The sequence below is a fragment of the Misgurnus anguillicaudatus genome, chromosome 21 (assembly GCF_027580225.2).
Source record: "Misgurnus anguillicaudatus chromosome 21, ASM2758022v2, whole genome shotgun sequence".
Lineage (NCBI taxonomy): Eukaryota > Metazoa > Chordata > Actinopteri > Cypriniformes > Cobitidae > Misgurnus > Misgurnus anguillicaudatus.
In genome coordinates, this window is record NC_073357.2 from 32,660,035 (window position 1) to 32,677,549 (window position 17,515).

The window sequence follows — 17,515 nt, forward strand, 5'->3', positions numbered from 1 at the left end:
CTTGGGGAAAAAGTTTTGAATATACATACATAGATACAGGTCATTGGAAGTGCTTGATTCTATTTTATGCAAGAAGTTTTTTTGGAAAAAGATCCATATTTTTCCCTGTGTAGTGTAGGATAATATCATAAAAATACTAGACTTTTTAAGCACACGTGCTAAACTGTTCGCTTTAAATGCTTTATTTTCTGTATGCGAATGTTGATTCATACCAAAATGCTTTTTTGCATAGTTGTGTTTGACACATGAAAACGTCTCGGGTTACGTATGTAACTGTTGTTCCCTGAGAAGGAAACGAGACACTGCGTCTCCCTTGCCATTTTTCCTGCGTCCCTGTAACGGGGTCTTTGGCAATAGCGATATACTTCCTGGCTGCTGCGTCACCCTGTCTTTGTCGTTAAGCTTCACCATTGGTTTAATTTGATATACACATTCAGACGCACTTGGAGGCACCCCCAAAGTGTCACCGCAGTGACGCAGCATGAGTTCCCTCAAAAGGGAACTGTAACAATGTATCTTAAAAGGTAACACGGTGTAACCTTGCATTCACTTGAAATGTGTCCCCCCATTTAGTCTTTGAACTTGAGGGTATTGGACCTGGAAAGTCCTTGAAAGGTCCTTGAATTTTAATGTAAACTAAGGTGTGGGAATGTGAGTCGTAAGTAATTTTGAAGTTTTCAGGACAGGATTTTTATGCTTAAAAGGGGGTCTGTACTGGGAACCATTGGTTTAGATAATCATGGCCCAGAATGTTCTATGACAGAATATAAGCAAGACTTGGTGTCATATTCCCCCCAGAAATGAATGGTGGAATGCTGCTGCTTGTCTGGGGAGCTCAGTCCTGTTCTAATTTTAGCTGTGGTTCCACAGTGCTCACATAATGACACAAGGTACGGTCGGCTTTAACAGGCATACAGCCTGCTGCAGTAGAACCAGGCCTTCAGAGGAGATATTAACTTCTCAATTGTAGTACTTTACATAGAGGTGCCTAAAAGAAGATTTGATTGAGGATTAGCTGGACTAAATTTCACACTTAGAAAATGTTAGCTTCTTTTATAACTGGAAATCATGTAGTAGAGAATTAAATTTTTATTTTTTTACAGATGAATTCAGGCTGGTACATCTGCCTATGTAAATTGTTTATTTTTTATCAGCAGATGTTATAAATTGATATGGCACACACCTTTTGAGTGGCACCTTATTGATTATGGGTGATATTGCTTTGAAACAACCCTCTAAATTGAGTGATTCTGTAATTTGGCTACAACATGTTTTGTTTAAGGAGCCAGTGGCTTTGTATTCATTTACGTTTAAATTTTTTTGTACTCTGCTTGTAAGATGTTGTGGTCTAAGTATAGTAACTCATGCTTTTTCATGACTGTTGGTGTTTATCACGGTGAAGCAGGAGATCCCAGCAAAGAAGAATCGTCTGAGCTGTGAGCTGATCACTTCCACCCCACAGAGAAATGACCTGTCAAGGAAAAACATCTACAGAGCTTGTAGAAGAAGCCCCATTGGTGGAGGTGAGTTAAAAGTGTCACAGGCACAGAAGACAATATATTTATATTCTGTTCTGTTTCAATAGCACAGCAAAATCCGAAAAATAATATAATTCCTTAAAGGAATATTCCATTTTCTTAAAAGAAAAATCCAGATAATTTACTCACCACCATGTCATCCAAAATGTTGATGTCTTTCTTTGTTCAGTCCAGAAGAAATTATGTTTTTTGAGGAAAACATTGCAGGATTTTTCTCATTTTAATGGACTTTAATAGAGCCCAACAATTAACACTTAACTCAACACAGTTTTTTTCAACGGAGTTTCAAAGGACTATAAACCATCCCAAATGAGGCATAAGGGTCTTATCTAGCGAAACGATTGTCATTTTTGACAAGAAAAATAAAAAATATGCTTTTTTAAACCGCAACTTTTCGTTTAGGTCCGGTCCAGCGCGACCTAACGTAAATGCGTAGTGACGTAGAGAGGTCACGTGTTACATATATAAAACGCAAATTTGCGGACCATTGTAAACAATAAACTGCCACAAAGACATTAATTAGTATCAGTTGACATACAAAAATGTAGGAACGGTCCTCAACACACTTGTAAACACTGGGGCGGAGTTTCGCGTTCGTCCTCTGTGACCTCTTGACATCATGACGTATTGCGTGGGGTCACGCTGACGCATCACGACCGGATCTAGACGAGAACTTGTGGTTTAAAAGTGCATATTTTTTATTTTTCTTGTCAAAAATGACAATCGTTTTGCTAGATAAGACCCTTATGCCTCGTTTGGGATCGTTTATAGTCATTTGAAACTCTGTTAAAAAAAACTGTTAAGTGTTGAGTTAAGTATTAAATGCTGGGCTCTATTAAAGTCCATTAAAATTAGAAAAATCCTGCAATGTTTTCCTCAAAAAACATAATTTCTTCTCGACTGAACAAAGAAAGACATCAACATTTTGGATGACATGGTGGTGAGTAAATTATCTGGATTTTGCTTTTAAGAAAATTGAATATTCCTTTAAAGGGAAGCTTTACACCAAAAATGAAAATTTTGTCATCATTTACTCACCTCCATGTTGTCCTAAACCGGAATGAGTTTCTTTATTCTGTTGACAAAACAAAAAAGAAGATATTTTGATAAAAGATGGTTAGCACACAGTTGACAGTACCCATAAAGGGCTTGCAAAATTTTAAAATCCCTGGTAGCCCTTCAGGCAGACACTCTTTTATTTTTGGTAGCCTGAAATGAACATAAGTAGCCCGAATAAAAAAAACACTGTTTAATGTAGAATATTGATAAATCCTGGATTTCCATGTAAGCCAACTATTCCTGCCCATCCCAAGCTAAGAATTTGGTTCCCAAAACGTTCCCCTATTTTCCAAAGTTTTTGGTTAGCCAGGAATGTTTTCTTTAAGAAAATAAACATTCCCCTGATATTATTTTTTTTAGGTTATTTTAACGTTCCCCTAACGTTAGAATAATTGAATTGTTATATTACTGAAATATATGAATGTATTATAACAGGTTATTTTTTATAAAAAATACCTCAACACATCACACATTGTATTTAGATAACATGGTATTTTATCAAATATATAAACAACCAGTGACTTTAACACAATATAGAAGACTTAAAGCAGATATTTATTAAAAAGGAATAAACATTTAATTCCCTTTAGGTTAACAGATCTTGCCATAGCCGTATATTTTCGCTAGAATAATGTTAGACTCGAAATGACAAACACACATTCTATTCGCTTTAGGTAAACATATCTTACCACTGCTGTTTAGTCATCTATCAACTTGTAACATCATATACTCTCAATAGCCTAACTTAGACTTGTCAAATCGATTGGAAATCACTCAAACTTATTTTCTTTCTCACATGTTTAAGTTACTAACTGAAGAAAGAAAAAATAAACGCTAAAACAATGTTAGTCTATGAGGTAAGAATGAAATGACGTTATTTTATTAAATGACTTGAGTTCGCGCAAGCAGGTGCTGGTGAAGAGCGAGGCCGGTAGAAGCGCGTGCAGAGGGCCGCACGCATATCAGACGTGCACATTAAAGGATGGGTTTATGTATGCTTTCACTTCATTTCCTGACCGTTTCACTTGTTACGTGAGGATAATGACTGACAAGAGGACGCCGAAATACATACAATATAATTACCTAAATCTGAGACAATGCAAAAACATTAAAATATTATTTCCCCCCAAGATAGCCCGACGGGCAGGGCGGAGATACATCTTGGTAGCCCGACAGGAATTCACAATAGCCCCGGGACGTTGGGCTAGCGATTTTGCGAGCCCTGCCATAGTATTTTTGTCCTACTATGGAAGTCAATGGGTACATGTTAATTTATCAAAAACATTAGTAAAAATATTCATTTAACATGCCAAGCAAGTAATTTAAATATGAACAAATCACCAACAACAGTCTACAGTTATGGCCATTAAAAAGACAATGTTTTTGGCCATGAATGTTGTTGTTTGAGCTTCGGTTTCTAATTAATGTGTATTTAAAGGTGCAGTCAGTGTGTAGATTTTGGTAGAGCCTGACCGATATGCATTGTTTTTGGGCCGATGCAGATATTAGGGGGTAAAAAAGGCAGTGTAAAGTTGCGCAAACTTATTTAATGAATTGCTTTGAAATGAGCATGTTCAGTAACAACACAAGCAGCTGTACTTCCACAGACTGCACATCAGATTAAACGCGTCCTTTCTCCGCCTCGCGTCATTTCTCCCGCTAAAAACTTGCAAGTGGACAAAAGAGACGGATTAAAAACACCAAATGTAAACGGGAATGTGTCTCTCTCGTCCACTTATAAAACCAGGTGTAAAAATGTTGTAAAGACACCGCGTGACTGCCGCCACCTGAACTGAGAGATCACTGACTGAAGTGAAGGGGGTGGGGGATTGGCTGGTGTCACTACAGTGAGTGACCTGGGTCACCATTAGCAACCAAGAGAGCGCGCTCTGCTGGACAAACAAGTACTTACATCTTTCAAAAGCATTAAATTGTTCTTTAAGAAATGTTGATATCGGCTGCATATCTGCGGCTTATATGCCGATACAGATATATCTGCAACAGGCTCATATCGATAAAATCAGCAAAAAATCGGGCTCTAGATTTTAGTGGCACCTAGTGGTGAGGTTGCGAATTGCAACCGTGGCTCAATAGAGCCTCCTAAAATGTACACACTGCACCTTTTAAAGATATAAAATAACATGGTGTGCAGACTGTTGGGTCACAATTTTTGTCACGCTTTGCCTATATGTAGCAATGTGTCCCCCTGTCTATTTTGGTAGTTATAGTATAAATAGACTGATATGAAATTAGAGATTTAAATAAACTGATAAATTAGATGATGATAATAATAGATACTTTTTTCCTCAAACATTGTTCTTTAGCTAAAACAAACCATGACACGAGTAAGCCTGTCAGGCCTAATGGGAAGTTGGAGGACTCTGAGGAGGTTTTAAGCAGTCCACCCCGCACATCTCTGCTTGGGACCATCTTCTCTCCTGTCTTCAGCTTCTTTTCACCAGCAAATAAAAACGGTGAGATAAAAAAACACATAAAACTTTAAAGAAGTATTGCCTGTCTATGAACAAACAGAATTATAAAGAATAAGTATTATTTTTATTATTAAAATGCCATTATTAACAGCTAGGCACTGCAGCAGATATACGAGTTCATTTCATCACATGATAATGTTTAATAAGTTGGTCATGGGTAAAATAACATGGATGAATGAATTAAAATGTGTCTGAATCCTGTTTTCGTCACTTCAGGCTTGAATTCTCCAGATCAGGAGGTGGAGGCAGAAGAGATTGTGAAGCAGCTGGAAATGGAGGAAGTAGAGGAGATGCCCACCAGTATTGCCACATCTAAAGAGCCTATGAGTGTCCCTCTATACACCAGTGCCATGCCCCCTGCCCTTAGGCCACCACCACCCATCCACACATCTGCAGAAGAGGTTGAAGACACCCCTCACCCTGACCTGCCCCCTCTAACAGGTATGAAAGATATGACATTGGATTATCCATAGTGAGGACTACATCTTTCAGACAAAAGTCATGTGCTTTTACACGTATTATGAAACACATTAGTATCTTTATTAATTAATGTGCAATAGTTTACATTTCTGAATGCTCATATTAAGTTAATTATTAAGGAAAATGGATGTAATCAGATCAGTCTGTGTGCTTCACTAGGTGTTTGTGGTCACCTGGCATCATTTTGTAATTAGTTTTATGTGTTTGTCTCAGCACCTGGATCTCCACCAGCCGGGGGGTACGTGGATGCTTCTATCACTGTCCCAGCTGAAGGATCATATGAGGAGGAGTGGGAAGTGTTTGATCCGTGAGTTCACCTTTGTGCTCCGTGAATCCATACTGCTGACATTACAGCTGAAGTTTAAATACAGCAACTTGAAAGCTATACTGAGTTTAATTTGCTTACTTTTTATAAAAAAAGTGTTTTGGTGTGTTTTTTTACATGGCTTCTCTTGTTGTGTAAGCATTTTGTTCATTTTTACAGGTATTTTTTCATCAAACATGTACCTCCGCTAACAGAAGAACAAATGACTCGCAAACCTGCGCTCCCTCTTAAGACTCGCAGCACTCCCGAATTCTCCCTTGTACTTGATCTGGTCAGTGTTAAAACCCACTGAAGATTAACTCTGGCACTGCAGTTAATTTATTTCAAGAGGAAATATATAGTGCTGCCTCAGTATTAGTCGCGACTAATCATTTGCAGAATAAAAGTTTTTGTTTACATAATATAAGTGGGTGTGCTGTGTATAGCAGTTGTGTATAAATACACACACACAAACACATGTATATCATTAGGAAACATTTGCACGTGTATATACATGTTTATATTTATATTATATATAAATATAATTATTTATTACATAAATATATTTTTTCTTAAAATTATGCGTGTATGTGTGTGTGTGTTTATATATGCATGGTTGTTGTACACGGCGCACACACATATTGTGTAAACTTTTATTCTGCAAATTATTAGTCGCGACTAAACGTGAGGCAGCACTAATTTGAAATATACTCATTGCCCTTTTTTCTCTCTACAGGATGAAACTCTTGTCCATTGTAGCTTGAATGAGCTGGATGATGCAGCACTTACATTTCCTGTCCTCTTTCAAGATGTCATTTACCAGGTAAATACCAACTCCACATTTTCTTTTTGTATTTCAATAACTCACCACTAGAGGACACTGTAAAGCCATTTCCAGAAACTTACTGGAAGTCTGTTTTCTTCAGCAAATGTCAAATTTTATTGACCTAAGGTTGATGAATAACAGAAATGAAATTTAGTCACCGAAGAAATAAGAGTTTTTACTACATTACTGTAAGAAATGAAAATGCTCTCTCTGGAGGGAGGAAATTCTAATAGACAGTTTCTTTAAGGTTTATGTGCGATTGAGGCCATTTTTCAGAGAGTTTCTGGAACGCATGTCTCAAATTTATGAGGTAAGCTTTTTCCATCATTTTATTTTTAATAATGGATGATATTACATGAATTTTTTTTGCTTCGCTTAACATCTGTTCTTCATAGTAAACTGAAGTTGTTCCATGACTGGCTTTTCTTCCCAGATTATTCTCTTTACTGCCTCGAAGAAAGTTTATGCAGACAAGTTGCTCAACATTCTTGATCCGAAGAAACAGCTGGTGCGGTCTGTGGACTTCTTTCTTTTTTTATTATGTTGGCTTGAGAAAGCCAACATACTGTTATTGTACATAAACTTTTTATTATGTTGGCTTGACAAAGCCAACATACTGATATTGTATTTAAACTTATTATTATTCTTCTTCTTCTTCTTCTTCTTCTTCTTCTTCTTCTTCTTCTTCTGAGACTAAAATTTCTGCGGCTAACTCATCCGACAGCTTTCAAGCTACATCCACGAAATTTTCCACGGACATTCTGACTGGTCTAAAGAAGTGTGCTATATCTTTTTGACGGGATCCGACTTACAGAATTCCTAAAACGGGACATCAAACTTCCGAAAAGTCCCATTTACTTAACATTGCGACAAACTTTGACAGGTCATAGCTCCGAGTGAGAAATTTGTAGAAACTTGTGGCTTACCATATTTAAGGAGGCTGACAGGCACTGTGAGAACATACCTCACATTGGGGTGTAAGTTTCACCCCTGGGGTGTAGGAGGCCCCCAAAATTCCCCATTGACTTATAACGGGGCAGGAAACACGCCCATATAAGGGAATAAAAACGTTCCAGATGGAATATCTTCGCTTTACAGTGTCATAGAGACATGGGGGTGGGCTCATTTTACTCAGGCATCCAATCAGTCTCTCTGGATCATCCCATAGCAATTAAGCCACGCCCCTAGCAACCATTTTTGGGCACCCTAGCAACATCTCCCATAGACTGCCATTATAAAATGCCCAGATGGATATCTTTGCAGCACAGTGTCACAGAGACATGGGGGTGGGCTCATTTTACTCAGGCATCCAATCAGTCTCTAAGGATTCTTATTGAGCTATTAAGCCACGCCCCTAGCAACCAAATATGAGCACCCTAGCAACATAATAAACAAAGCCTTATATCTCTGGATCCGAACATCATAGAGACATGGGGGTTGGGTCTTTGGGTCATGTTAGCTTCATGCTAGCTTCAAGCTAAGTCATACTAGCTTCATGCTAGTTTCATGCTAGCTTTATGCTAATTTCATAATAAATCTTGCTAACTTCATGCTTATTCATGTTAGCATCATGCTAGCTTCATGCTAATTCATGTTAGCATCATGCTAGCTTCATGCTAATTCATGTTAGCATCATGCTAGCTTCATGCTAATTCATGTTAGCATCATGCTAGCTTCATGCTAATTCATGTTAGCATCATGCTAGCTTCATGCTAATTCATGTTAGCATCATGCTAGCTTCATGCTAATTCATGTTAGCATCATGCTAGCTTCATGCTAATTCATGTTAGCATCATGCTAGCTTCATGCTAATTCATGTTAGCATCATGCTAGCTTCATGCTAACTTCATGCTAATTCATGTTAGCATCATGCTAGCTTCATGCTAATTCATGTTAGCATCATGCTAGCTTCATGTTAATTCATGTTAGCATCATGCTAGCTTCATGCTAATTCATGTTAGCATCATGCTAGCTTCATGCTAATTCATGTTAGCATCATGCTAGCTTCATGCTAATTCATGTTAGCTTAATGCTAGCTTCATGCTAATTCATGTTAGCATCATGCTAGCTTCATGCTAATTCATGTTAGCATCATGCTAGCTTCATGCTAATTCATGTTAGCATCATGCTAGCTTCATGCTAACTTCATGCTAATTCATGTTAGCATCATGCTAGCTTCATGCTAATTCATGTTAGCATCATGCTAGCTTCATGTTAATTCATGTTAGCATCATGCTAGCTTCATGCTAATTCATGTTAGCATCATGCTAGCTTCATGCTAACTTCATGCTAATTCATGTTATCATCATGCTAGCTTCATGCTAATTCATGTTAGCATCATGCTAGCTTCATGCTAATTCATGTTAGCATCATGTTAGCTTCATGCTAATCATGCTAACTTGATGCTAGCTTCATGCTAATCATGTTAGCTTCATGCTAGCTTCATGCTAATTCATGTTAGCATCATGCTAGCTTCATGCTAATTCATGTTAGCATTATGCTAGCTTCATGCTAACTTCATGCTAATTCATGTTAGCATCATGCTAGCTTCATGCTAATCATGCTAACTTGATGCTAGCTTCATGCTAATCATGTTAGCTTCAGGCTAATCATGCTAACTTTATGTTAAATCAGGCTAGCTTCATACTTAAACATACTAACAGCCAGATAGCCTACTAAACTAAACTTCTGTCAAACCGTTTTTAACGTTCAGGCCAGGCTTTGTCAAGCCAACATAAAGTTTGTCAACAAACTTTTCTATCTAGTTATTAGTGGTGCTTGCATTTATGCAAGGCATCACTATTACTATTCCTCAGGGATATTATTATTATAATTATTATTATATTTTATTCTTACATCTGCACACTTTTTCGGCACCTAACTAGTCCCGCACGGTTTGTCGTAGACCCACGAAAGAGGGCTCAAATCAACGGGCTTATTAAGGACACGACTGCTATGACTTTTATAAGCGATCGGGTGCAGGATTTCCAAAAGGGGGGCGAAAAACCACCCGAAAAATCCCATTGACTTAACATTGAGCCCAACTTTGACGAGTCATAGCTCCGCTCGAGGATTTTGTAGAAACATGTAGGTTACAACATTTGGAGAGGGTGGTAGACTCTGTAAGAACATATATCACATTGGGGTGTAAGTTGTACCCCTGGGGTGTAAGAGGCGCCCAAAAGTGCCCCAATGAAAAGTCAATGGGGGAAAATCCCATAGACTTAACATTGCAAATACTTTGACGGGTCATAGGTCCGAGCGAGGATTTCATAGAAACATGTGGGTTACTACATTTGAAAAGGGTGCTAGACTCTGTCAGGACGTCCCCCACAATGGGGTGTAAGGTTACCCTAGCAACCATTTTGGGCACCCTAGCAACCTATCCCATAGACTGCCATTATAAAATGCCTAGATGGATATCTTTGCACCACAGTGTCACAGAGACATGGGGGTGGGCTCATTTTACTCAGGCATCCAATCACTCTCTCAGGATCCTTAAATACTTACTAAGCCACGCCCCTAGCAACCACTTTTGAGCACCCTAGCAACATAAAATTCAAACAATTATATCTCGGCATCAGAACATCGTAGAGACACGGGGGTTGGACCGTTTTACTTGTGACTAGGGGTGTAACAATTGGGCACATCAATGGCCACTCCCAAGCCACGCCCCTAGCAACCAAATTTGAGAACCCTAGCAACCGAATAAACAAAGCCTTATATCTCCGCATCAGAACATCGTAGAGACACGGGGTTTGGACCGTTTGACTCGTGACTTGGAGGGTAATCACTAGTGGATGCCATTTTTTTCCCTAGCAACCAAATACAGTACCCTAGCAACAGAGTAAACAAAGCCTTATATCTCCGCATCAGAACATCGTAGAGACACGGGGGTTGGACCGTTTGACTCGTGACTTGGAGGGTAATCACTAGTGGATGCCATTTTTTCCCCTAGCGACCAAATACAGTACCCTAGCAACAGAGTAAACAAAGCCTTATATCTCCGCATCAGAACATCGTAGAGACACGGGGGTTGGACCGTTTGACTCGTGACTCGGAGGGTAATCACTAGTGGATGCCATTTTTTCCCTAGTAACCAAATACAGTACCCTAGCAACAGAGTAAACAAAGCCTTATATCTCTGCATCAGAACATCGTAGAGACACGGGGGTTGGACCGTTTGACTCGTGACTCAGAGGGTAATCACTAATGGATGCAATTTTTTCCCTAGCAACCAAATACAGTACCCTAGCAACAGAGTAAACAAAGCCTTATATCTCCGCATCAGAACATCGTAGAGACACAGGGGTTGGACCGTTTGACTCGTGACCCGGAGGGTAATCACTAGTGGATGGCAATTTTTTCCCTAGCAACCGAATACAGTACCCTAGCAACAGAGTAAACAAAGGCTTATATCTACGCATCTGAACATCGTAGAGACACGGGGGTTGGACCGTTGGACTCGTGACTTGGAGGGTAATCACTAATGGATTCCAATTTTTTCCCTAGCAACCAAATACAGTACCCTAGCAACAGAGTAAACAAAGGCTTATATCTATGCATCAGAACATCATAGATACACGGGGGTTGGACCGTTTGACTTGTGACTTGAAGTGTAATCACCAGTGGATGCCATTTTTTCCCTAGCAACCAAATATAGTACCCTAGCAACAGAGTAAACAAAGCCTTATATCTCCGCATCAGAACATCATGGAGACACGGGGATTGGACCGTTTGACTGGTGACTCGGAATGTACTCACCAGTGGATTCCAATTTTCCCCCTAGCAACCAAATACAGTACCCTAGCAACAGAGTAAACAAAGCCTTATATCTCCGCATCAGAACATGGTAGAGACACGGGGGTTGGACCATTTGACTTGTGACTCGGCATGTAATCACTAGTGGATGCCAATTTTCCCCCTAGCAACCAAATACAGTACCCTAGCAACAGAGTAAACAAAGCCTTATATCTCCGCATCAGAACATCGTAGAGACACAGGGGTTGGACCATTTTACTTGTGACTCGGCATGTAATCACTAGTGGATGCCAATTTTCCCCCTAGCAACCAAATACAGTACCCTAGCAACAGAGTAAACAAAGCCTTATATCTCCGCATCAGAACATCGTAGAGACACAGGGGTTGGACCATTTTACTTGTGACTCGGCATGTAATCACTAGTGGATGCCAATTTTTTCCCTAGCAACCAAATACAGTACCCTAGCAACAGAGTAAACAAAACCTTACATCTCCGCATCAGAACATCGTAGAGACACGGGAGTCGGATCGTTTTACTTTAGGCTTGGAGTATAATCATATATGGTCCCCCGGATTTTGCCACGGCAAGCACCACTCACATTTTCTTCAGGAAATGTACCTATCTAGTTATTAGTGGTGCTTGCATTTATGCAAGGCATCACTATTACTATTGTAAAAATTATTATTATATTTTATTCTTACATCTGCACGTTTTTTCGGCACCTAACTCGTCCCGCACGGTTTGTCGTAGTCCCATGAAAGAGGGCTCAAATCGACCGGCTTATTGAGGAGAGGTGTGCTATGACTTTTATAAGCGATCGGGTGCAGGATTTCCGAAAGGGGGGCGAAAAACCACCCGAAAAATCCCATTGACTTAACATTGCGCCCAACTTTGACGAGTCATAGCTCCGCTCGAGGATTTTGTAGAAACATGTGGGTTACAACATTTGAAGAGGGTGGTAGGCTCTGTAAGAACATACATCACATTGGGGTGTAAGTTGTACCCCTGGGGTGTAAGAGGCGCCCAAAAGTGCCCCAATGAAAAGTCAATGGGGGAAAATCCCATAGACTTAACATTGCAAAAACTTTGACGGGTCATAGGTACGAGCGAGATTTTTGTAGAAACATGTGGGTTACTAAATTTAAAGAGGGTGGTAGGCTATTTAAGAACATACATCACATTGGGGTGTAAGTTGTACCCCTGGGGTCTAAGAGTCACCCGAAATTTCCCTTTCAAAGTCAATGGGCGAAAATCCCATAGACTTAACATTGTGAAAAACTTTGACGGGTCATAGGTCCGAGCGAGGATTTCGTAGAACCATGTGGGTCACAACATTTGAAGAGGGTGCTAGACTCTTTCAGGACGTCCCCCACAATGGGGTGTAAGGTTACCCTAGCAACCATTTTGGGCACCCTAGCAACCTATCCCATAGACTGCCATTATAAAATGCCCAGATGGATATCTTTGCACCACAGTGTCATAGAGACATGGAGGTGGGCTCATTTTACTCAGGCATCCAATCAGTCTCTCAGGATCCTTAAAGACTTACTAAGCCACGCCCCTAGCAACCACTTTTGAGCACCCTAGCAACATAAAATTCAAATAGTTATATCTCGGCATCAGAACATCGTAGAGACACGGGGGTTGGACCGGTTTACTTGTGACTAGGGGTGTAACAATTGGGCACATAATTGGCCACTCCCAAGCCACGCCCCTAGCAACCAGATTTGAGCACCCTAGCAACCGAATAAACTAAGCCTTATATCTCCGCATCAGAACATCGTAGAGACACGGGGGTTGGACCGTTTGACTCATGACTTGGAGGGTAATCAGTAGTGGATGCCAATTTTTTCCCTAGCAACCAAATGCAGTACCCTAGCAACAGAGTAAACAAAGCCTTATATCGCCGCATCAGAACATCGTAGAGACACGGGGGTTGGACCGTTTGACTTGTGACTCGGCGGGTAATCACTAGTGGATGCCATTTTTTTCCCTAGCAACCAAATACAGTACCCTAGCAACAGAGTAAACAAAGCCTTATATCGCCGCATCAGAACATCGTAGAGACACGGGGGTTGGACCGTTTGACTCGTGACTCGGAGGGTAATCACTAGTGGATGCCATTTTTTCCCCTAGCAACCAAATACAGTACCCTAGCAACAGAGTAAACAAAGCCTTATATATCCGCATCAGAACATCGTAGAGACACGGGGGTTGGACCGTTTGACTTGTGACTCGGCGGGTAATCACTAGTGGATGCAATTTTTTTCCCTAGCAACCAAATACAGTACCCTAGCAACAGAGTAAACAAAGCCTTATATCTTCGCATCAGAACATCGTAGAGACACGGGGATTGGACCGTTTGACTTGTGACTCGGCGGGTAATCACTAATGGATGCCAATTTTTTCCCTAGCAACCAAATACAGTACCCTAGCAACAGAGTAAACAAAGCCTTATATCTCCGCATCAGAACATCGTAGAGACACGGGGGTTGGACCGTTTGACTCGTGACTCGGAGGGTAATAACTAGTGGATCCCAATTTTTTCCCTAGCAACCAAATACAGTACCCTAGCAACAGAGTAAACAAAGCCTTATATCTCTGCATCAGAACATCGTAGAGACACGGGGGTTGGACCGTTTGACTTGTGACTCGGCGGGTAATCACTAGTGTATGCCATTTCTTTCCCTAGCAACCAAATACAGTACCCTAGCAACAGAGTAAACAAAGCCTTATATCTCCGCATCAGAACATCGTAGAGACATGGGGGTTGGACCGTTTGACTCGTGACTCGGAGGGTAATCACTAGTGGATGGCAATTTTTTCCCTAGCAACCAAATACAGTACCCTAGCAACCGGAAAAACACAGCCTTATATCTCCGCATCAGAACATCGTAGAGACACGGGGGTTGGATCGTTTTACTTTTGGCTTGGAATATAATCATATATGGTCCCCAGAATTTTGCCACGGCAAGCACCACTCACATTTTCTTCAGGAAATGTACCTATCTAGTTATTATTATTATTCTTCCGTGTTTTCGGAGACAAAATTTCTAACTCTAACTCGTCCTAGAGCTTTCAAGCTACAGCCATCAAACTTTGGACATACCTTCGGTCTGATCTGACTCGAGTTGCTATATCTTTTCTAACTGATGGGACCTTCCGAATTCCTAAACGGGGCGCTGAAACACCCCAAAATTTCCATTGACTTAACATTGAGACAAACTTTGACGGGTCATAGCTGCGAGTGAGAAACTTGTAGAAACTTGTGGCTTACCACATCTAAGGAGTCTGACAGGCTGTGTAAGAACATACCTCACAATGGGGTGTAAGCTGTACCCCTGGGGTGTAAGGGGCCCCCAAAATTTCCCATTGACTTATAATGGGGCAGGAAACATGCCCATAAAAGGGAATAAAAGCGTCCCAGATGGAATATCTTCACTTTAGAGTGTCTTAGAGACATGGGGGTGGGCTAATTTTACTCAGTCATCCTATCAGTCTCTTAGGATCACCCCAGAGCTATTAAGCCACGCCCCTAGCAACAATTTTGGGTACCCTAGCAACATCTCCCATAGACTACCATTATAAAAAGCCCAGATGGATATCTTTGCACCAGAGTGTCATAGAGACATAGGGGTGGGCTCATTTTACTCAGGCATCCAATCAGTCTCTTGGGATTCTTATTGAGGTATTAAGCCACGCCCCTAGCAACAAAATATGAAGACCCTAGCAACATAATAAACAAAGCCTTATATCTCTGGATCTGAACATCGTAGAGACACAGGGGTTGGACCGTTTTACTTGTGGCTTGAAGTGTAATCATTATGGGATGCCAATTTTCTCCCTAGCAACCAAACTTAGTACCCTAGCAACGGAATAAACAAAGCCTTATATCTCCGCATCAGAACATTGTAGAGACACGGGGGTTGGACCGTTTTACTTGTGGCTTGAAGTGTGATCATTATGGGATGCCAATTTTCTCCCTAGCAACCAAACTTAGTACCCTAGCAACGGAATAAACAAAGCCTTATATCTCCACATCAGAACATTGTAGAGACACGGGGGTTGGACCGTTTTACTTGTGGCTTGAAGGGTGATCATTATGGGATGCCAATTTTCTCCCTAGCAACCAAACTTAGTACCCTAGCAACGCAATAAATGTTAGCTTCATGCTAATCATGCTAGCTTCATGGTAGCTTCATGCTAATCATGCTAGCATCATTCTAACTTCATGCTAATCATGCTAACATCATGCTAGCTTCATGCTAATCATGCTAGCATCATACTAACTTCATGCTAATCATACTAGCTTCATGCTAATCATGTTAACATCATGCTAGCTTCATGCTAACATCATGCTAGCTTCATGCTAATCATGCTAGCTTCATGCTAGCTTCATGCTAATCATGCTAGCATCATTCTAACTTCATGCTAATCATGCTAACATCATGCTAGCTTCATGCTAATCATGCTAGCATCATACTAGCTTCATGCTAATCATACTAGCTTCATGCTAATCATGCTAACATCATGTTAGCTTCATGCTAACATCATGCTAGCTTCATGCTAATCATGCTAGCTTCATGCTAGCTTCATGCTAATCATGTTAGCATCATGCTAATCATGTTGGCATCATGCTAATCATGTTGGCATCATGCTAATCATGCTAACATCATGCTAGCTTCATGCTAATCATGCTAACTTCATGCTAACTTCATGCTAGCTTCATGCTAATCATGCTAACTTCATGCTACCTTCAGGCTAATCATGCTAACTTCATGCTAGCTTCATGCTAGCTTCATGCTAATCATGCAAACATCATGCTAGCTTCATGCTAACATCAAGCTAGCTTCATGCTAATCATGCTAGCTTCATGCTAATCATGCTAACTTCATGCTAGTCATGTTAGCATCATGCTAATCATGCTAACATCATGCTAGCTTCATGCTAATCATGCTAGCATCATACTAGCTTCATGCTAATCATGCTAACATCATGCTAGCTTCATGCTAACATCATGCTAGCTTCATGCTAACATCATGCTAGCTTCATGCTAATCATGCTAGCTTCATGCTAGCTTCATGCTAATCATGCTAGCATCATGCTAATCATGCTAACATCATGCTAGCTTCATGCTAATCATGCTAACTTCATGCTAGCTTTATGCTAATCATGCTAGCATCATGCTAGCTTCATGCTAGTTTCATGCTAATCATGCAAACATCATGCTAGCTTCATGCTAACATCAAGCTAGCTTCATGCTAATCATGCTAGCTTCATGCTAATCATGCTAGCTTCATGCTAATCATGCTAGCTTCATGCTAACTTCATGCTAAATCGTGTAAGCATCATTCTAGCTTAATGTTAAAATCATGCTAGCTTCATGCTAAATCATGCTAGCTTCATGCTAAATCATGTTCGCTTCATGTTAAATCATGCTAGCTTTATCTTAAATCATGATAGCTTCATGCTAAGTTGTCAAACTCTACTCTCAGACTAGGCTTTCTCAAGCCAACATAAAGTTTGTCCCGACGAACTTTTCTATCTAGTTTTAAGAATTGTAATACAATGTTCCTTGTGATGCTGTTCTGATACAAAGTAAAACATCAGTGAAGTATTATTTCTTTTTTATTTTGGCAAACTCTACCTTAAATAACATTTACTAAGAGGAACTGGTAAAGTATCAGTTATTGGGTAACCCAGTCTCAGCTTTAGGAAAGAGTTGCCATAGTGTTTGGTTTCATTGAGGGATTGAGAGACTGGTGTGGATTAAGAGGTTTGTCTCTAACAAATGTAAACTCCACACCATCCTCAGGTGTCATTGCGTTGTTTTAAATGCATTATTAATTTTTTGCTTTGAAGATTTATTTCGCTCTTCTCTTTTTGTGTTTCCAACATGTTCTAGGCACCGATTATTTCGTGAGCACTGTGTCTGTGTACAAGGAAATTACATTAAGGATTTGAATATTCTTGGACGGGATCTATCCAAGACTATAATTATTGATAACTCACCACAAGCCTTTGCTTATCAGGTGAGCTGTCTGGGTGTTTAAT

General features: G+C 40.2%; 1 protein-coding gene across 3 annotated transcripts in view; it reads left to right on the forward strand.

The window, feature by feature from the left end:
- ctdspl2b (CTD (carboxy-terminal domain, RNA polymerase II, polypeptide A) small phosphatase like 2b) overlaps positions 1 to 17,515 on the forward strand; it is a 28,015-nt gene that overhangs the window by 7,736 nt on the left and 2,764 nt on the right. For 2 of the 3 annotated variants that reach the window (XM_073858960.1, XM_073858959.1), the window contains exons 3-11: positions 1,391 to 1,523; positions 4,922 to 5,071; positions 5,306 to 5,530; positions 5,783 to 5,876; positions 6,054 to 6,165; positions 6,610 to 6,696; positions 6,947 to 7,009; positions 7,133 to 7,212; positions 17,367 to 17,493. In XM_073858960.1, coding sequence (XP_073715061.1) covers positions 1,391 to 1,523; positions 4,922 to 5,071; positions 5,306 to 5,530; positions 5,783 to 5,876; positions 6,054 to 6,165; positions 6,610 to 6,696; positions 6,947 to 7,009; positions 7,133 to 7,212; positions 17,367 to 17,493 — 1,071 coding nt within the window. The remainder of the gene's footprint in view (positions 1 to 1,390; positions 1,524 to 4,921; positions 5,072 to 5,305; positions 5,531 to 5,782; positions 5,877 to 6,053; positions 6,166 to 6,609; positions 6,697 to 6,946; positions 7,010 to 7,132; positions 7,213 to 17,366; positions 17,494 to 17,515) is intronic. The other variant, XR_012359946.1, reaches the window with a different exon arrangement.